The 22448-nt window shown below is 46.6% G+C and overlaps 1 protein-coding gene across 2 annotated transcripts in view; it reads right to left on the bottom strand.

The window, feature by feature from the left end:
* Positions 1-22448, bottom strand: part of SNX16 (sorting nexin 16) — a 188708-nt gene that overhangs the window by 2898 nt on the left and 163362 nt on the right. The window contains exon 7 of one of the 2 annotated variants that reach the window (XM_085605354.1): positions 21314-21433. In XM_085605354.1, the coding sequence (XP_085461480.1) occupies positions 21314-21433 (120 nt within the window). The remainder of the gene's footprint in view (positions 1-21313; positions 21434-22448) is intronic. The other variant, XM_085605355.1, reaches the window with a different exon arrangement.

Raw genomic sequence — 22448 nt, 5'->3', positions numbered from 1 at the left:
AACATAGTTCATCGATGAGGCGTCTGTCAGTGTCCTTAGAGAACAGCCACTTCTCAAAGGAAGTGAGAGGGCCCTTATCTGTTACGTATGCCTGGCTGGGTGACCAGTGTCTAATTTGCATATAGGGTAGGCGTTCAGTTTCTGCAAGCCCATAGACTGCCTTAAGTGGGTCAAAAGAAAGGGGCCCCTCAGCATCAAACAGGTGGCCCACTGAACAGCAGCCAGCCACCTGCCAGGCCGCAAATGCAGCAGGATGAAGTCCAGAGCTAAACTCTAGGTTGCTGAATAGCGGCGTTAGCTGCGATGGAAAGGAGGTCAGCCCACTGCGGGTAGCCACTTGGTCTCGCAATCCTAGAGTGGCTCTGAAAATGGGGGAGGAGTATAAGCCCCATGCCCACTGTGATTTGCACAAGAAGGGGACTTTTCAGAGATGGTCAATTGCTACAGCCCTGTCCATGAAACACCAATGCTTCTCAGATACCGAACAACTCCACTCCACAAGAAAGTGGAGCTGAGCCGCTTGATAGTCGCGCCGGAGGTTAGGAATCCCCAGGCCCCCCTTCACTGCTAGGGCTATTGGCCTGTTCACAAGTCATACATGGTATCGTACCCTCACACACAAAGCTGTTAACGTCCGTCTGCAACACTTCTAGCATACCCATTGGGGGCGCTAGTGGTATGGCTTTTACAAAACATGGGCGTGTGACAGCATGGTCATTTTGAGCGCAGCTATTCGTTCAAACCATGAGAGGAGGTAGTGTTTCTATTGGGCGAGGTTGTAGCATATCTGCTTGAGTAAGTTTTAGTAGTTAATGACTATGATATCCCTCAGTGTTGCAGAAATTTGAATTCCCAGGTAAGATATGGAGGCGTCATCCCCAAAGTATGCATCTATCAGTCAGGTGGGTCAGCACCCCAGGGGAATACAAGAGGTTAAGAGCCAGGGATTTCTGAAGGTTTATGCAAAATCTCACAGCTTCTACAAACTTCCACAATTCTTCTACAAAGGCCAGATGGGCTGATAGGAACTGCACTGCTTCTAGTCTTTCTTAGGTTTGGGAATGACCGTGATTGAAGACTCTAGCCTAGAATGTGGCAGAGTGCCAGTGTCTGCAAAGGAGTTAAAGAGTTGTGTGAGAATAGGAAGAGAGTGTCAGGCAAAACTGCTTGCAGAAGAGGCGTGGGGAGCCCATCTGGGCAAGGGGATTTCTGCCATTTCTGGCGATCTATGGACATCACAACCTTCTTCTCAATAGATATAGGTTGCTTGAGCATGTCTGCCTCTTGAGGCGTAAGTCGGGGTGTATGTGTGCCCCGAAGGTAATCCTGCGCCGCCACCGGCTACGTTTGATCCTTTTATAGGGACTTTTAGTTTCTGAATAGCCTCTAGTTACCTCACCTTCCCCTCAAGCTCCTGTCTTTTCTCAATATGGGCCTTGTTGTTGGCAGCAGAGAGGGTGATCAATCCCCCCTCCTGCACAACCCTCTCAAGGTTACCCATATGGTAGCAATAGTAGTTCCTGGCTGATCATTCACTTATAGATAGTTTTTAAGCACCTGAGCAATACGGCTAAGCGTCTCTGGGCGGTGTAGCAGGCGTCACAGATGGGAGGTCCGCCTAGGTGGTTGCACCCGCATAGTAAGGGTTACAGGGGCATATTTTACCTCAACTTCTACAACCTGCATGTCTCTTGTGCCGAGAAAGTGGTCTAAGCGGGCGTAATGCTTATGTGCATGCAAGTAGAAAGTATAATTATTGATGTGTGGGTGCAGGCATCGCTATAAGTCACCAACATAGAAAGGAGCCTCGAGGGAAAACAAGTCAGGCTGCCCCCCACTCAACATATTATAGACAGCCAAGGCCTGACCCAATGGACGGATAACCCCGATTTTCAGACATTTCCTATCAACTCCCCCTATGATGCGGAATAATCCTGCTAATTCAAGTGTCTATATGTCCAGTTTATATCACAATGTCACTGTACTGCAGTACCAAAATTCCCACCAGAATTAAAAAAGGTTAGAAGAAATTGTGGGAAAAAAAGTGAAAAAAGTTATGAGAAAAATGTGAGAAAGGGGAGAAAACACCTAACGGTAGCAACACCAAGGGGGACTGGCTAGTTGGTACTCGCTATCTCACCCACTTATCGGTTGCTTTCTCACCAGGAAAACAGAAATGTGTTCCAAAGTAATTTTTCTCAAAAGTGAAGAAAAGAAACAGTGAAAGGAAATTGAATATGCACAGTAGGTGTGAATATCACAAGCGTGCCAAGCTGGTCCCCAAAGGAAGAGAAGCAGAATTCCAGTCCAACTATAAAAATGAGATCCTACTTATAGCTTTATTCAGTGTCGTGAGCGTCCTCAATTAAAAAATGGTTCAACTTAGACCATTATTATATCTAAAGCGCCAACATGTTTCGTTGCTACCACTTTGTACAACTTCATCAGGGCTACGTGATGACCAGTCTTTGCTTCACTTAAAGTTACCACTTAGTCGGGTAGTTGCTATTATCTCTCGTACCTACAACCACCTCGATATGTGGTACGCGCCAAATGGTCACGTATTCACAGGGTGACCATACGAAGTTATGGCACCGCTACATGTCGGCATTTAAAAGGCCCCGTTCATCGCTGTAAGTCACTCTGCTTTATTTCTTGTAGCCAGCCCAGCCAGTCTTGAAAGTGCTCCTCTGTATGTCCATAGAGCTGTCCAGATCTATGCAAGTCATTTCTAATCACCAGATTCAAGTCCCCTCCCATCAATACCATTTGATCCGGTGAGGTCAGTACCTCTGAAGTGGCCCCACTCAAGAAATTGTTCGGGATTGTCATTGAGTGCATAAATAGAGGCCAGAGTAAGGGTTAAGTCGCCTTAGAGTATGCTAACAGTTGCCCCCTCAATTCTGCAATTTCTACGTCCCACTGTCCGCTTTAAGTATGGCAACCCCAACAGTCTTGGTGGAGTTGGAGAAGTATTGTTGCGAGAAGTGGATTGATTTCAGTCTGTCAGTCCCCCGCTAGTGGGTGTGTCTCCTGAAGGAAACAAATATCCTACAGTACTTTCTAGGTAGGATAAGATTGCCTTGCATTTGACCGGCTTGTTGAGCCCTTCCATATTTAAGGTGATTACCTTCAGCTCAGCGTGTAGGGAGAGGGGAGATAGATGATGTGCGTTGAGAAGGGTATGGGTACGCCCGGCCAGAGTTTGCTGCCTGAGGTTCTCCCATCTCTGCCCCACTGTGTGGGGAGGAGTTGGAAGAGTCATATCCAGGCATTTGTGAGTGTGTGAGTACCCCAACCTAAGAACCCCTATGAAACCCAACCTGATGACAAAACAAAAACAATATCAAAACAGTGTCTCCGTGTGTCAGAGGTAACGGGATAAGTCCCATGAGGGACATATCCGTCAAAGTCATCTCCAACATGAGACAAGGTCGCCTGACTGTTATTGGAGGGGAAGATAGGGTTTGATCTTATGCTCTGTCATAGCTGCGTCGACGCCAGTGTGCGCAGTTGGCCTGGAGGGGGTTCGCGAGCTGGGGCGCATAGTTTGCTTACATTATATTGTAGACGGGGAGCCTCTGGAACATGGGACACGTATATTGTTAATTACTGGTACGTAACACGCAGCGCACCCCCCAGGTCGTTTTGACTGCTGCCTCTATTGAGGGTTTGGACGATTGCTTGTTGCACCATCGCTCTTTTGGAATTATATTAATGTTTGTGTCATTGTATTGGTTTGTTATGAGATGTCTTATTGTACACCTATCTCACCCGACAAAAAATGCCACGAGTCACCATGTGGGGGAAGTTGTGCACTGCAGGGTCATATACACTGTGTGAGTCTGATGGGTTGATGGGGACACATGGTAGGTTAGTGTACTTTAGAAAATATGTCTGCAGTTAAAATTGGTACATGGAATGTGCGAGGCATGCGCACACCGTCACGTAGGTATCAGATATTCTCATACCTCAAGAGACATCGCATACAAATAGCTCTCTTGCAAGAGACGCACTTGACCAAATCAGAAATCCAACGCTTACACCGCCGCTGGCGAGGCCAATTATACGCCACGGGGTTTTCAGCATATGCACTAGGCGTGCTAATCTGGGTGCAGCCAGGGGTCCCACTTAAAGTTACACAATCGTTGACAGACATAGAAGGCAGTTACGTTATGGTGCGAGGCACATTGGATGGCAGACAGGTTGTGATTGCATCACTGTATGCTCCCAACACCGACCAGGCAACCTTTTTTGACGATATATGTCGTGCGTCCTAGCGCCGTGTCATGATATACCTATGCTTCTGGGGGGGAGACTACAAGAGCATACTTGATGTCACACTGGACTGCTCCTTTCCACCCCTTCCGGGCACAACCACACATACTTCCATGAAGGCGCTGACTAACTGGGCAGGGCAGTGGCGTCTCAGGGACATCTGGAGACGCCGTAACCCCCATGACAGGGTGTATTCTTACTACTCTGGTGCTCACAGTTTACATGTACGATTAGACCGGTACATGCTTTCAGAAGAACTACTTCCACATGTGTCTGCAGTCTATTATTTAGGAAGGACACATTCAGATCATAACCCGCACATATTGGAGGTATTGTGGGAGCGCCACCGGCCGCCGATCCCAACCTGGCGGATGCAGCCAGACATGTTACTAGATGCACCCTTCTGGAATCTGCGGGCCACACATATACTACATTACTTTGAAGAGAATACTGGCACCGCCACGACGCCCCAAGTAGAATGGGATGTGTTTAAAGTAGTGGTTAGAGGCAAATGTCTTGGTATGCAGGTGGTATACGAAAACAACTAGAGACTGAACTCACATATATTGAAAATTACCTGCTCCAGAGGGAAGGAGAGGCTGTAGAGAGTGACGATGGGTCATTGGCGCAAATCAGGTGGGAGCATTCCAGATTACTTGACCGACTCCGCAATTTGAATTACGCAGCACACTCGGCGCGCACCCATCATATGGGAGACAAACCTGGCAAGTTGTTATCGTGACTAATATGGCAAGACACAGTTACCACACCCGTGATGTCTATCCAAAACACACATGGCGACACGGTTCATACCCAGAAAGACATACACAATGCCTTTGTAGAGCACTACACCATGATGTATCAGTCTTGCTTGCGTGCTACAGACACGGACATACAGGAGTTTCTCACTACCCTGACGCTACCGCGAACTGCGGGATAGTATTTTCTCCCTATCGAACGGCAAGTCCCCGGGTCCGGATGGGCTACCGGCTGAATTTTTTAAAGCCTACTCCGATATATTAATACTGGAGTTGCTGCGGGTGTACACAGCGGTCCTAGACGACTCCGCCCTTACACTTACGCAAAATGAGGCGACGCTGATCTCCCTCCTGAAACCAGGCAGAATCTTGGTTCCTATCGCCCACTGGCTTTGCTAAACACAGATTATAAAATCCTTGCCTCCACCCCACCTAGGGGTATATCCCTGTTTGTACCAGCCCTGGTCCATAGCGATCAAAATGGATTTGTCCCAACTCGGAGCACCTCTCTTAACATCCGTAGGTTATTTAGAGTTCAGAAATATGCAACCGAGAATTGGCCACGATCTGGATGCTTAGTACTAGACCTGGAGAAGGCATTTGATTCAGTGGAGTGGCCCTATCTTGCAGAGGTGCTGCGTAAATATGAGCTAGGAGACGGGTACTTACAAATGGGGCAGTTATTGTACCAGCAACCCATCGTACGGGCCCGCACAGGCAAGCTCACGTCTGATGCAATCAGGGTCAAACGTGGAACTAGGCAGGGATGCCCATTGTCCCCACTGCTTTTTTCCCTTGCCATGGAACCTCTGGCGGCTCTGCTGCGAGAAAGTGGAGCAGACTGGGGTATACCCCTGGAAGATGGTCTCCACATGCTGTCCCTATATGCTGAAGACCTGTTGCTGTACATGAGACTTACATGATATACCGCCGGCTATATCCGACATATTCCGTAGGTCTCAGGCCTTAAGGTAAATTGGGCCAAATCGGGCGCTTATTCTTTTCGCGAAAATGTGGACGCAACTGATATTACAATAAATGGTACGGCGCTTGCCTGGTACCCGACAATGTTTAGATATCTGGGCATATACATCTACAGATCCCCTGCGGACATACTGGAGGGCAACCCGGTGCGCGCCATTTCCTCCATACGGGCGCAGATACAATTTTGGAAGACTCTGCCACTCAATGGTTACGTCACCCTAACTAAAATGATAGTATTACCAAGGCTATTGTATTATTTTGCAAATCTGCCGGTATATGTCCCGGTGCGGCTGTTTCGGGAGCTGGAGGGGTTAATCAGAGGTCTAATATGGAATACGGGGCGGCCCAGAATAGCGCTGCAGAAATTATATGCGCCACCGGAATGTGGGGGCTTGGCAGTTCATCTAGAATTGTATTACTTAGCTGCGCAGCTGCAGTGGGTTGAAAAGTGGCTAAGCGGCAAGTACCTGGTAAATACCGCCACTGAGTCGTATTCATGGACACAGACACAAATCTATAGCTTATTTCACCCACTGGCAAAATCTCTCCGCCCGACACAGTTACACATTGAGTTAGCCCACAGATGCTACCGAAGGAGCCTCCAACTTACAAAAGTCACTATTCCCTATGCCCCAATACTGCCACTGGTTGGTACGCCCCGAGGCAGAGACTTTGTAATGGACGCAGCGCTGGCGCCCTGGAGTGAGGCAGGAGTGGAGACACTGGGAGATCTATACGCGGATGGTGCCTTGTTGTCTTTTGCAACCCTGACAGAGGGTACTGGTTTGTCGGTGGGTCAGTTCCTCCTACATGCAGCCATCATGCGAACATTGACACTAACATGGGGAGATTTGACAACTGAGCCGCAAACACATCAGTTGCTGCAGTATCTGCATGTGATGGGGGAGGGGACACATGTGATTCATTGGCTAGTGCAGGCCCTACTTACACAGGTGTTAAAGCCACCACAGAAACTCCAGACGAGTTGGGCTGAGGACAGAGGTCAACCCTGGATGGACAAGGACTGGGAACGTGTCTTAGCCAGTGCCACACACATACCGCATAATTCACATTTCAAACTCATACAAACGTATATATTACACAGAGCGTATCTATCGCCAGACAAGATTAATAAATACTTTAACATCGCCACCTCTGCTTGCCCAAGATGCCATCTACTAGGTGTTGACCTACTGCACATGCTGTGGTCCTGCCCCCTACTTCACTCCTATTGGCGCACAATAACAGCAACTCTCACCAGCAGCATCAACACCGAAGTGCCACACACGGGAGGTTTGCATCCTGGGGTTTTACAAACGTACAAAAGCGAACAAAGTAAGCTCTAGATTCTGTGACTTCGGTTTAATCACTGCAAAACGATTGATAACCAAGAGATGGAAACACAAAGACCTTCCGGAGGCACCCCACTGGCTAAAATCTCTAGAAAATTGGGCACAGGCGGAGAGCACCATTCTTCATAGAGAAGAAACGGCTGGGCTGCGCAAGTTTCCTATTGCACAGGCCTGGGATGACATTCTGAAAACTCTTACACAAACTAGTGCAGCATTGAGTGCTCCCCCAGTACAGCGAGTGGGAGATGATGCCTGAAGAGCTGCCTGGGTGGGGCGGATAGGCCATGCACACAAGGCACCCTTGGACAGGACTGTTCGGATGGGCAATGACCCCACATTCCTTCATGACACTACATGGACACAACCCTAGAGGCATGATACCTTGGCATCCACACAATCACATACTGACTAGGAACAGCAACCCAAGTCTGCTAAAATGCGTGCGACCCTCGACATGACTTCACTCGAAAGGCACATAATACACTAGATGCATGTTTCTTTGTGTACTTGATATCTCCCTTTCTTTTGCATTTATTTTAAGTTTATTAGTTATGATTCAAAGGTTGAAAAATGAAGATATCTTGTAATCAGCGATATTGTCCACTTCCTATCACCCATGCCTTATTGTCTATTGTTATTTAACAATTGTATTGCACACACGCTATACGTAACTGTGCTAATAGACATGTTCGCATCTGACCAATTACTGTAAGAAGAAGATACATGATTGACATGTCCTGCCCCTCAATTAGAGGTGACAATATACGTGGGTATCATATACCCATACCAAGCTGACAATGCACGTTACCTTCTGCGAAAGAGGTAAATTGCGCTGTGCTTACCAAGTGATAATATCTGGAACCATATATGTAATGACACAGCAATATTGATTTTGTATGCAAGTGCAATATATGACTATGCTTGATTTGTTTGTATCGAGAAAATGATAAAAATGGAATAAAGATACTAAAAAAAAAAAATGTTTAAAAAATGAGACTAGGTCGCCTGACACTCTTCCCAGTAGCAAAGCAATAGTCAATGGTGATGTGGCATGATCAGGCCGGCCCGACCTGAAGAGGTGCAAGCCGAATCATGCTGTTCCAGGTAACCAGCCAGTTTGTCAAGTGCCGCCCCGTCGCTCCATTGTCATGGTGGCAGGATCTGGTCTGTGGCCTCACAAAGGGGCCGGATCTTTACTCCAATGGTTGTGGTGGCGCTCTCTGCACCCATTTGGCCTGTGCAGCGACTTCTCAGCCTTATCCTCCGAGAGATTCAGGAGGCAACAAGCCTCCGCCAAGGATGTAAGTTGGTGTAGTTTGTTATTCCAGCAAAACCTGAGGTGAAAAGGATGGTACCAATTTTATTAAATGTGTTTGCTCTGGAGAAAGGTAGTAACAGGTTAAAAGTCTCTTAGTCTCTTGAGAGTTAGTGTCGCCAGGTCTTCAAATATCATAAGGGAATGACCTCTGACCTGCACAGGTTGTGCGTTACAGGCTTTGTGCAGGATAGACTTAACTCAAAATCATGGACACAGATGACGATATCCAATGAATGCGTCCCCAATGTCCCTGAGAGACCAACCCTATGCACCCTATCAGGATGCACCTCCATGCCATCGTGTGCACCCAATATCAGCAGAAAGAGAGCTCTCACATAGACGGTGATGTCTGAATCTTCCTCCTTGCACATTGCACAACGAATGTGGATATTATTCCTGCGGGAGCGATTCTCGAGGTACTCCGCTTGGGCTTGTTGGTCCCACAGTCTTATGATCTCCTGTTGCAACAGCTCAATCTCCTTGTCGCTGCTGGATTCATGGTTCTTGAGGGTGGACGCCCTGTCGCCCACATCCGCCAGATCCCGTTTGACCTCCTTGATGTCCTGGCTCAGTTCTTTCTTTACTGCTCGAATGTCCTTACTGAGAATCGCAAAAAGCTTCTATGAAGGATCTCGTTAATGGGGCCTTCTTGTTGCACACCTCAGCCCCTGCTGTATGTCACAGTGTCTGTGCACTCTGCTCCACGGCGGTCCCAGACGAGCACGTGTGCATCTGCTTAAGAGAGCACTCCTTCTTGCTCCTGGCTGTGGATATACTGACAGTCAGTGAGGGGCCTGCAGGGAGGGTCAAGTCCAGTTGCCACCAGTGATGCCCCAAGCATTAAGCCTTATTTATGTGCCCCACTGGAGGAGCCTTCAGTGCTTGTGCGTGAGCCACAGGTAGAGGGTATGACCCAGGGAGCAAGGCAAGTGTGCGGGAGATGTTATTGGAGGGCAAGTCCCTGGATCCTCCGGGGCTCCACCCACCTTGTTAGGTGCTTCACAGGAAGTCGTACTCCACGCCAGGCCGCAACCGCTGCCACCCGTAGCACACCACCAAGGGCCCCCCACTGGCCCAGCAGCTGCAGGCAGCGCGGGATCGGTCTCATTTTGTTGACGGTATCTGGGTCTCTACCCCGCAGCAGCGCAACTGCTTCAGCCTGTCGGGGTAGCCCATGCCTCCTTCTGTTCCCTCGCTGCGGCCCCCATGTTTCAAAACCCGGGGCACCGCCGTAAATACTCAATGTGGCGGTGGTCGGAGGAGCAAGTGTGTCCTACCGATTCGCCACCCCTGTGTAAGCTATTATGATGCTGCTAAAGTTCTACCCTTCTTTTATAGGGGTGCCAGTCTGGCCTGAAAAGGAAGTGTTGCTGATACATGTGAATACTTTAGATGGCTGGGTCTAAAATTCTCTTCTTACACATGAAATGGCTTGGGTTATATTCAAAAAGGTGATTTTTATTTAAAACCCAACATAGGAAATGTTAGACTCTCCGCTTTGCTTTTAAGCATGTGCTGTGCAAGAAGAGGAGCTTCTGACGACCTTAGCACAGGAATACCTTACAATACAAATGTTTGTGAGATCATATTTTTAAGCATTTTTATTAGTTTTTACATCGTGCACGGAACGTTAGAAATATCAAAGTGTGACTCACACCTTAAATGCTGGTTGTTCATTTCTTGCATTTTAAATACAGTTCACAATCCATGTCAATTATTATTTGGACAGTACTTTGATTAGAAAAAAATATAAATAGAACCCGCAAAATGAAAAGCAAAAATATAAACAGTAACTACAGGAAGATCTCTGTCAGCACGGTGTCTAATTTGCTGATTCGTTACATCATTCAAATTACATAAGTGTCCGATGCTGCTGGTCTATGCCGGGAGTTGATGAGCTCTTACGAAATATGCATTATAAGTTGCTGATTATGCTTTGGCACCACAGGGGGGAAGAAAAGGGGCTGGGAAGGGCCAATCTGATGATTTATCTATATGTTGCCAACATAGTAATGATATTACTCCAAATCCATGTGACAACCCCAAATGCACTTTTGAATTTTGTTATGCTCACACTTGTTTGCAACTTTAGGTTTGTATTGTCTTACTCGAGCTGCTTGCCTCTTCAAGCCTTTCCATGTCCTCTACCCACCGTTGTGTATATTACTTCCTGTCCCTGCCTCTACAATTATCCAGCTTCTGCGTTTCGCCTTTCATTTCAGGATAGTATTGTATTGCTCTGGCCCACTTAGTTAGCCTGAGACCTTGGGTGGATTTCCAGAAAGTGGTAATACCTCACTCTGCCAATTAGAGAGCCAAATCAACCTGTTGCCCACTTTCCTCTTGATTGGATGAGGTAAAAGCCCCCACGATCACTGGGGTTTCAGCAGACCCAGTTTACCTGTCCTCTTCTAAACTACTCTATTCACTTCTATACACTAATCTAATATTTTGGGGCATGACCATGTCAGATGGAAGAAACCCGCCTTCTCCTCCCTGCACCCGGGACATTCGCATTGAGTAGTTTGGTACATTAAGTTTAGCCTCTTGGGAGTAAGGTACACTGTGTAGTATGTTATACTGTTGTAAATTAAATTGTGCATTCTTAGACACTAGTGCTAGGTATTTCAGTGCAGCAGTACAGTCTGGGTCTGATAAGTCTTGGCAGAGGTTGCACGCCAACTTATTTCTTAACATGGTTAAATTACACTTCAGATCGGATTGCAATACCTTGTATGATTGCCCTGTTCCCATTGCCTAGGCTCATTATGGTGTGTATTGTGTGGTTTCCACTGGGCTCGGTTAACACTGCAGGACCCCATCTCACAAGTATGATACTAATATGCGTATCATAGCACAGAAAGTGACCTGGGAAAATACCATTTATGTCCATTAACTCAGCAAACATCCTCAAGGAACCATCTTCATATAGGTCACCCGCTGTGTGAATTTCGTATTTATTCCAGAGTGTGGCTCTGCTTATCTTTTGCCCCTTCAGTGCTGTATCCTAGGAGCATATAGAACTGGTTGCATACACTTGTACAGTAATTTCTCCCAGTGCTGTTTAACTGTCTACTCTAGTTTATGGAGCAGCCTGTGCTGTCACAAAATCTTGGAAAGGATTAATATCTTCACTTTGTGCACTCCCATAGCCTCTCAACTGGAGGCATTTCTGCAAACCACTTAGAAACTTACTATATTGTGCCATCAAATGAGATCATTCATAGATTGGTGCACCACCTTTCGATTGCTACCAGCATCTCCATCGCTCTGAGGGTAACTGTGTCTGCTCCCATTTCACAGCAGTCTCAGTAGATTGTGTCCTGTTCCATAAAATATTCTATAGGCATACTGTGTTATGCACCTCTTCCTGCCTTTACCAGATCAAATAACAGGTGCAACAGTTTTCCATTCTCATTGCATCCGATATGGTCCTCCCACATTTTATTCTTGTTCTCGGGGTGTGTATATATAGTACTGTGGTCCGTTTTATTATCGTCACTCCATGCTCCCTGTTTTCATTACTGATACCAGAAAATTCAGATTTAATGTATCAAATGTCTAATCGAGGTCTACAGAGAAAGAAAAAAAAACACTGGCTTGCCGGCCTCAGTTGGAATCCTTTCCAGGATGTGCAACAGGTGTCTTATATTAAGTGATGCACTCTGTCCATGGGCAAAGCCATTCTCTTCCTGGTGGATCAAAACTGCTAAAATTGCCACTAAGCGGGAAGCCACCATTTTACTTAAAATGTTATAATTAACATTTAACATGGATAGCAGTCTATATGCTCTTATCAAAAGCCTCTAGCCGACGCTTAGGAAAAGGAGCAATCATGGCTTCACTGGTAGAATCTGGTAATCGAGTAGGCAACCTCATATACTTTTTATAATGTAGGTGCCAATTTGCCTGCATATATTTTTACAATACTCTACTGGCAGTCCATCAAAAACCAGGCCTTTTGCCAAATACAAGACTGGTGATGGCCACCCTTACCTGCTGAACATTCATTGTACCATTAATGTCCTCTCTCTGCTCCGGTGTCAGACAATTTGGGTTGGTAGCCATCAAGTATTCTGTCAATAACTCATAATTCGTCCCTCTGCCCAGCCATACAGAGACTGAAGGTATTAATAAAATACCTTATTTAGGTCTGCCTGTGTCTATTTCACCTGCCTCTTGCTGTCATTATGTCCAGCAATGGGAGCGCATCACTGGTCTGGGCAAATCAACCAGGCCAGAGGCAATATAAGCCCTAATTGTGGTATTTTAGCCTGTGTGTCAGTTGGTCTTGTGTTTCTTTGGTCACCTTAAGATTTTATTTGCAGGTTACAGGGGCCGGTACCAATTGATCCAGGATTCGAATGTTATAATCAACTGCTCCTAGCTCTGTATATACAATATTCTACATGATGATCACATGCAGTTAACCCTTATTGCAACTTTAAAGGCCTCCCATTCTATTAATTAATTGCAGGCAGTGCATTCATTCTCATGGAAGTATCTGACTATTTCCTAGCAACTGGTTGCCCTAAATATTGGATCATCTAGTGCACTGGTGTAATATCCAGGAAGGAATAGTCATCCTGTTATTGCTCCATGTTAGGTGTAATAGCAGTGGCCTATCATCTGAGTATGGCCTGCCAATGTACTCATTATCCGTTACCAATGGCAGTACTCTTTTGAAGCACTAAATCTTCTCAAGCCTTACACGAAAAAACACATACATGCTTGAATAAAACTAATATTCTTTGTAGCCTGGGTTAGTCACCTTCCATGCATCTTCTACCTCCCAATGGACTTGCCAGTCCCACACTCCTTTGGCAACTCTGAGCACTTCCGAATATAGAAGCAATGGATGGAACCAGTCTATGTATATATCTTTCACCTCATTGTAGTCCCTTCCTAGGATCATTGGCGCGCCTACAGTTCTGCTGTTATGGATTCATAAAAGCTTGCATACTCACTATTAGGACTTCCCTCCCGTGTAATTCCTCAAATAGCAGCACAAAATGACCATTTAGGTCTTCTCAATGCCGTGAACTGCACCCCTTTTTTTTATCCAAATCATGCTCCCCTTGCAAATAGAGAGCACGTAGTGCAAAAGAGCTGCCACCGTCTTCTAAGTTTGACATGACACACTCCTCTATGTAATAGAGCGATGCCTACCCCCCTCCTTTTCAGGTATGTAGATATGCTGAGCCTTTTAGTGGCATTATTTGCCTCTGACATTCGAAGTTAGAATTTCTCTATTGGCTTGGAACTACAAGGGGCGTCTGCCTGTCTAGAACAGCATGTTTCTCATTCTGTTCCATTTTTGCTGTCTCTTCCTGGGAGCCAGCATATCTCATAACTACTTACTGTTCCAATTTTCCAGCCAGCACCCTCTTCTAAACACTGTTTAAACAGTCGCTGTTACCCTAAGTCGCGCAAAAAGAAAAAGTTACTTACCTGCGGTAAAGATCTTTCTGGTGAATGCTCTATCAACCTGCAGATTCCTCCTGTATACAACAAACAACAAACAACAAACGCAGACATCAGACTGGATCCTGAAACTTCAAAGCTCATGTTGCTGGTAGGGTGAGCAGGCTTCCGATCAATGCTAAAAGTCGTGTCAGGTGATGTCAAAGCCATATAGCACCCGCCCTGGCGCAGCGACAACCTCAGTTTCCTACCATTTCCATCAATCCTTCAAGGTGAGAGGTATATTAACATCGACAGAGTAGTGCAGTACCAAAATAAAAGTAGAATCTTATTCACTTTCCCTATAATGCAACCTATAACAGGAGGCAGTCGGGTTGGTGAGGAAGCTGCAGGTAGATAGAGTATCCACCAGAAGATCATTACCACAGATGGATACTTCTACCTTCACCTGTAGAAGAGATTACAGACCAATATCTTGTAAAAGGCGGAGTTTTAATGCTTGGTTAGACAGGGAAACCCTGCAGAACCATCTGGACTGAGAGTCCAACCCTAGGCACTTCAGATTCCAGACAGTAGTGCTTGAGAATAGAGTGTAGGGACACTCCACATAGCTGCCATGCTGATCTTCTGATATAGAAACTTCTCTGGCAAGGGCAGAAGTAGTGAACTTGGCACTGGAGGAATGGGCCCGATTCCTTTTGGAGGTTCTTTCTTGGCCAAATCATAGCAGGTGTTGATGTAGAGGATGATCTATCTTGCGAGAGTCCTTTTCTGCACCACAGTATTCAACAAAGAGCTGGTCATCCAGCCATTCTGTCCTTGGTGCAGTCTAGACAGTAGTAGACCGCCCACCTGGGAGCCAACCGATACAACCGCTCTTCCTTAGTGAGGTGAGACTGAGGCTAGAAAGTTGGGAGGGTACTGGACTGCCTCAGATGGAATAGACTAAAGTGTACAAAAAAGTGATGGATAAAACCATTCCTTTGTTGTCTGTGTTCCGGTTCAGGGAGGACAGTTGACTGCAAAGCAGCCTGAGTTATTACCAGTGACTGAAAATAATTCAAGCATTCCATCACTCAGTTTTTCGTATACTTCAGATGGAATGGAGTCACCACCTTTGGCAGGAAAGCAGCCCTGGTTTGAAATACCAACTTATCAGGATAAAAAGAGGTAAATTGGAGATGGGAACTGGGAGCTTGCAACTCGCTCACCCACCTGTCCATAGTGGTACCCACCAGTTGACATTCTTAAGGGACAACTATGCAGGGTTTCAAAAGGAGAACTCATAAGAAAAGCCATAAGTAAATTAAGGGCCAACTGGGCAACAACAAATGGGGTTGGAGGATACATATTTGTCAACCGCTTTAGAAAATGCATAACTATGGAGGATTTGAAAAGGGACGGCTGGTACAGAAGACAGAGGGATGCAGGCAACACAACAAAATACCAATTGATAGTGCCTATCACACAATCCCTCGGAGCAAGGAGTCCACACTATTGTCCGCACACCACGCTCAAAATTGCTCCAACTGCCTGAGTAAGCAGATTTGGTGAAGGGGCGATGCACAAGATTAAGTCTACCACCTTCAGTGGCAGCTGAAAGGAACTCGGATTTCCCCGCTTAATCTCCAAGCATGTGGGTGGAGGCCTCAGAGATTGTGTCACCCCCCCCCCCGTAACCCAGACTGGGAAAGAAGGTATGGCCTGAGTGAGAGACCTAGCGGGGGAACATATGAAGAAGCGATAGCGATCCGTCTAACACACCGTTCTTGGGCAATGAGAATGACTTTGTGCCCGGTCTTGGTGAATCTTCTTCAGAACTGGAGGAATCAAAGAGCTTGGGGGTAACGTGTAATGAAGCTGCAAGTTTCACCTCAGCTGAAGCACATCCCCCAAGGCTCCCCATAACAGATAATGGAGGGCTCATAACTGTCAGTACTGAGCACTTTTCACAGAGGCGAACAAGTCCACCTATTGGACAAAGATGTCTATGACTATCTCTGGTAGAAGAGGCCACTTGTGATCGGTAGGATAGTGCCGGCTTAGGCTGTCAGATCTGAATAAAGAAACCTGCTAGCTGATTAGCGGTGAGCCAGATTCTTTGATGGTTTGGCCAAGACCACAGTCTCAACACTTTCAGGCAAAGGAGGAGAGACCCTACTCCCCCTTGTTTGTTGATATACCACATCACAGTCGTAATGTCTGTCAAGATCTGGACAGATCGACCTTGGATGGAGGGGAGGAAGGCCTTGAGGGCCAGCCGAATCGCCCATTGTTCCAACACGCTGATATGAAGAAACTGTTCCTCTAAAGGCCAGAGGCCTCTGATGGTCAGATGAGCTCCTCAACCTAGCGTGGAGGCATTAGTCACTACCACAGACACAGCTGGGGCTGGGGGAAAGAAGGGGTAAAGGCCATTCCTCATGTCAGTTTCATCTTGTTTCCCCAACAAGCCACTTTCGAAGCAGCATGAGGGGAGATCACGATCAAGCCTAAAAGGCCTCCCACATATTGTAGCCACTGTCTGCAGAGGCACCACTGCAGGGTCCTCATGTGCCAATGTGCCTGCATGGCTAGGACATTACAGGAAGCTATCAAACCTAGGGAATCTGAGGACCTTTAGAGCTGGAACTTTGTGCTGTGCTGCAATAATGGACAATTTCCTGAATGCCGGTAATCCTTTGAGGTGGCGGGAAGGAGCAGAGCAGGGTAGTGTTCCGCATCGCCCTATTATCTGGAGTCAGTGGCAGGGCTGCAGGTGAAACAGCATGGATACTGATGACTGCAAAAGGAGTGACACCACCTCTGCCGAACTTGCTTTAATATGCCAGTCGTCAAGCTTAAGGAAGATAGGGACGCCCGTCCTCTGGAGCTGTGCGGCTACCACTGCCATCACCTTTGTGAAGCCTCGAGATGCCGAAGTCAAACCAAAGGGCAGTACCGCAAACTGGGAATGTGTAGAACCAATCACAAACCACAAGTACTTCTGATGCATCTGCAGGATAGTGATGCAGACGCATGCATCCTGCAAGGCGAGCAACACCATTGAGTCTCCAAGCTCCAACAGTAGTAGAACTTGAGCTAGGGTCAGCATCTTGAAATATTTGAGGATGTACAGGTCTCCGAGTCCAGGATCGGACACAGATCTCGGTCCTTTTTGGGTAACAAGAAGTAACATGCGTAACACCCCTGGCCCTTTTCCTGTACTGGCACTAACTCAACCACTCCCTCCTTTAGAAATTCTGCCACCTACTGTTGAAGTATGCCTAGGTGATCAGAGGGTGAGGGGGAGGGAAGAAGGCAAGAGGAGCAATAGCGAGAGGAGCCTTGAGGAAAGGGAGAGTGTAATCGCTTTCCCCAATTTAAAGGACCCACCAATCCGAAGTGATGGCCTTCTAGTTCAAGAGAAAAAGAGGACGCTCTCCCTCTCACAGACTCCTGATGGAGGTTGAGAAGTATACTAAGTGTGCTTTCCTGACGGTCCATGGGAGAAGGAAGAGGTTTGCTGAAGGCCCCTTCCTGTGGATCTACATCGGTACTGCTTGAGGAAAGGATCTGGCGGCTGCTGCTGACCTTGCGGCTGATATTGTAGTCTGTTGCAAAAGATAAAGACCCTGGAGAAGCCACAGAAACACAGCTGCAAGACCGGAAACAAGTGGTGGCCTTACTGATCTTGAAGTGCTCAAACATAGAACAAACACGGTCCATCAAAGAGTAAGTCCATCAAACTATTCTGCACATCTGCTGAAATATTTAAGGTTCTCGGACAGACATGCCTCTTAATCGAGATTGAGGGACCCATTGCCCCGGCAATCGAGACGGTGGTGTCCAGTTCTGACTTGAAAATGTGCCTAGAGATGTTCTGTCCATCCCTTGAAAGTGCTGGCACATGTATTCTGGCTCATGGGAAACTACCATTTGTGCCATGTCCCACAGGTCATAGGTGAATCTTCCTACAAGAATGCTGACATTAATGGATTTTAGCGCCATGCATCCTGCAGAGAAGAACTTCTTTCCCTATGCCTCTAGGTGCTTCAATGCGCATTCTCCTGGGGTGGATGAAAAGGTCCCTCTAGATTGTCCAGAGCAGGAAGCCTGTACCACGAGGCTTTCAGGTGAAGAATGAGTAGAGTGGAACAGTGGATCACCTAGAGCAAGGCGATCCCCGATGGGCAACTAGCCTGTTTAACGCAGAGGAAGGTTTCACACACACTGCCACGACTGGCTCTAGGAGGGCCTCATTAAAGGGGAGTACGGGCTCCGTTAAAGTGGTTGATGACAGGAGCACCTCTCTGAGGGCCTTCGCCTTAGTCTCTGCAGATAGGAGTTTGAGATCAAGCACCTCTGCTTCACTATGATCATATGAAGAGACATCACCTCAGGTATTGGTGGTCCAGCGGGGACGGCCTCAGCCAGTTCAGGGGATGTGTCCAGGCCGCTTGCAGACAGACAATAGGCCTTTAAATTCTCTGTGTGTCTCCTGATCCAAGCCCATTTCATGGTGCTTGAGACAGTGCCAAAGATTTAATGTAGCCTATCCCTGTATTTTTCCTTTGCAATGAAGCACTGGGACTCTCTCCGAGATCTTATTTCGAGAACAGAGTCCGGCATTGGTGCTGGTGGCACCATTTCCGAAATCGGAGGTGGAGGAAAAGCTGGTGGCAATGGTGCCATCAATGGCATCTTCTAACACAGGACCGAGTCAAATTAATGTGGGGCCTGCACTGGAGCCAGTGGTGCAATGGCGGTCAGCGTCGGGCCATAGGCATGAACATTGGTTGTCAGCATGGCATTGAAGAGCCCAGAGGGAAGCCGATTGGCACGGACGTCTTAGAAAAGATAGAGTATATGGTGTGCAGAAACACTGCCGGGTTTGAACCAGACATTGGGAACTCTGGGTATGCTGGTATCGGTGCTGGGAATGTGGACAGCGCCGATCCTGGTGCAGATGGCGATAGGGGCCAATCTAGGGCCGTCTCCAGTGTAACCACCGGTGCAGAGCAGCTCAGAACAGAGGGATGGGGTTCACGGCCTCACTGTTGACTAACTCCAGCTCAGAAGATAAAAGTCCTGTGGGAGTGGGAAAGCGACAATGGGACTTACAAAAAGAGCAAGAAGCGCTTCAGAGGTGTTTACTCTTCTTACTCCTAGAAGAAGAGGATGGGGACTTCAAACTGTGCCTGGCACACTTTGACTCGGACAGTCCTCCTTGGTCAGTTATGAAAACCTTCGCTTCCCCCACCGTAATGGCCTTCGGGTACATGCTTTGACAAAGCACAGGCCTAGAAGTCGTGGTCTGAACCCAGGCACCAGAGATACATGGCGTGGGGGTTAGTGATGGGCATCTGTTCCGCGCAATCCCCATAGGGTTTAAATCCTGACTTCTTGGGAGGAAACATGGTACCTGCAGTTTAGAGTTTGAAGTTTTGTGAGGAAAAACTCCTCAAAGAGTGTGAGCTTAGGGACGAAAAAGGCAAACGACATTGTTGTGCCAGGCACTATATGGCTTCATTGAGGTCACCAGACGCCACTCCGGCTTTGATCCGGAGCCAGCACCCACTACCGGCAATGTGAGAGCTTTGAAGTTTTAAGATCCAGTCTGATGCCTGGGTTTTTTATACAGGTGAGGAATCTGCAGGCAAAAGAATCTGTCACAAAGAGTAGTGCACAACATCTCCAAGGTATTTTTTAAACTCTTAGAAATTAGGACCTTTGGTTCTGTACAGCAAGGGTATAATCTGTAAAGAGCATAACCTTTGCTCCAGTCACCATATATCATCCTGGGGAGGGGAGGTGTAGCAGTGGTAAAGGGGAGTAGAGGGATTAGGCCAGGCCAGCATCCTGTAAACTTGCTCTACCCCAAAGAAATGTGACAGTCCTGGTGGTGCCACCTCACCCTTCAACCAATTTTCAATAGAGGCTACTGCATATGCGCCTTCTGCACCCTCTAGCAGGCCAACCACCCTTACATTTTTGCAGCATGACTGTGAGCTCTGTTATGACTGAGCAACTCTGCAGTTTTTGGGGATATGCGCGCCAGCCTGCCTCATGTTTCCTTCACCCGGTCAGCTTTCTTCACTCCGGAGGCCAGATCGACCACCACTGCATCTATTTTCTTCACAAGTGCGATGGCGATGACTGTGGCGGTTTCAGTGACAGCTGCTAGAATCTTGTCCAATTTCTCCCGGGTATCATGGCACTCCATGAAGCACTTCACTGTCGCCTCAGAAGGTCTTAGGAGTCGGCTGTTTAGTCACTGCCAACTAACTCACCTTCTCTGTCTTCTCAGGCAGCTTTCAATCCTACCCATTATGGTAAATTGTCTACATGTGTGCCACGAGACAGTTCCTGTCTGCTCTCAAAGCATGTTTTCACCCCCTCGTTCGATGATGGGTGCGGTCTCAGCAGTCAGGAGCCCCAAACCTGGCTTTGCATGTCGGGTATTCTGCCTTGATCGCAGCAGGACAGATTCGTTCATGGGGGCCAACACAAGCTAACTTTGCTGCATCCATGTGTCAGACTGCCAAGCCCCCTGTTTGTGGGACTAGTTAAGTACAAGTTGAAAAGTGTTTCTAGGAGATGCATTTTAACCTGCTGTAGATTCATTTTCTGCTTTTTTCCTGTGTTAAGCCTGAGTGGATAAACCTGACTGCGAGTGATGCAGAATAAGGAGTGCTTAAGTGTTTTAAGAACAAAACATATGCACATTAGGTGTTCCATAACATGGGTTGCAATGTTGATCAGATTGTTTTTATTTTGCTTTACTAGTGAGAAATGTTACAATTTTATCTTGGTGCACTATTCTCGCAGGCATCAAAGATAAATAAACTGATGAATGTTATTTTGTAAATAAACTTTATATTTCAAAGTACTCTATTTAGTCATGGATTCTTTTGTATATATCAAATGGAATTAGGGAATAGGTAATGTGGCTGATCAGTTCAGGGAATGTATTATATTTTCTGATTTACCTACACCAATGGTTATTGTTATAGTTTAAAACAGTTAAAAGCAGACAAAGGCACTTAGCAAATATTTTTAAAGACCTTATAAAACAACATGAATTTCATTTTTGCAAGCTGATCAAAGAGAAAACCGAAGTCATTTTCAGAGAATTTTGACATGAATATGCACAACTGATTTTTCCTACACAGGTTAAAAATAACATAATGCAAATGGTGGTATTAAATCTAGATTACCAGTTTTCTTCACCTTGCGCCACCTGATCTGCCTCAATGACTGAGGACTCAACCTCTCCACTGCAATCACTTTCCTGTCCGGAGAGCTTGCGTGCCATTCCTGGTCCAATAGTTAATTCCCTGCAGAAACAAAGATTGCAACTTGAATTGTAAAGTTACATGTCTATAATAGAAACTTTATAACTTCTTTTTCGGTGATTTACATTTGATCACAAATGTGGTTTACAGCCCAAGGAAAGATTCAATAGGTATTAGGCAATAATACCACTTATTAATTAAAAAGAGGAGGATACAAGTGAACTATTCCCTATTTGCACAACCTTTGATATCAAAGTAAATCAAAAAAAAGTTTTACATCTACCTCAATCTCATTCTCTACCAATCGTCAGACCTTTGTAATTCAGGCAACCTGAAATAAGGACAGCAGGCGGCTGAGCATTTAAGAAAGAAAGATTATTATGGAGCACAGCAGAAGGCAAACGCACTCTCTCAGCTGCCTGGGTGTCACCTGGCAGACCGAAATGCTGACAATTATGGAGTACTCTTCCATGGTGCTTGGACATCATGGAACACACCTCGGGTATCAGAGGTTCCCCTTCCCAAAGGAAATTACAAAATTATACATAACTAGCAAACAGCGTGAGAAGTAAAACAAGCATTGGCATAGCCAATAGGTCTCGCCTTTGGGACCTTATAAGTGTTTAGCCATGCAACAGTTGCATAACTAAATACTTATACGGTCCCAAAAGCGAGACCTATTGGCTATGCAAAGCGGACATGCGGCCGCGAAAGTAATCGTGGTAAAGTGCGGCGCGCGCGCCCGCGCACATGCACTGTAGCTCTAGGCTGGCCTGGTAGCACTTTTTGGAGCCCTCTCCACAAGTCTCGCCAGACCAGCGCATGCGCTGGGTCAGGCGAGACCTAAAAATCTCCAGGAACACAGAACTGTAAAAATATAAACATGAAATACTGCTAAGCTACACTAAGCACAAAATGAAAACAATACCAAGCAAGCCTTTCCATGTGCCATCATTGCCCAATCTCGAGCTTCAGTGCATTTTACTTCCAACCCACGTAACAGGACCTTAGACAGCCCTTTTATCATTAAAAGAGGCTTGTCACCCTTTCCTAGACA

Source organism: Triturus cristatus, chromosome 5_1 (genome assembly GCF_964204655.1).
Source record: "Triturus cristatus chromosome 5_1, aTriCri1.1, whole genome shotgun sequence".
Taxonomy (NCBI): Eukaryota; Metazoa; Chordata; class Amphibia; order Caudata; family Salamandridae; genus Triturus; species Triturus cristatus.
The sequence above is the reverse complement of the archived record's forward strand: the minus strand, read 5'-3'. Positions and strand labels throughout refer to the sequence as shown.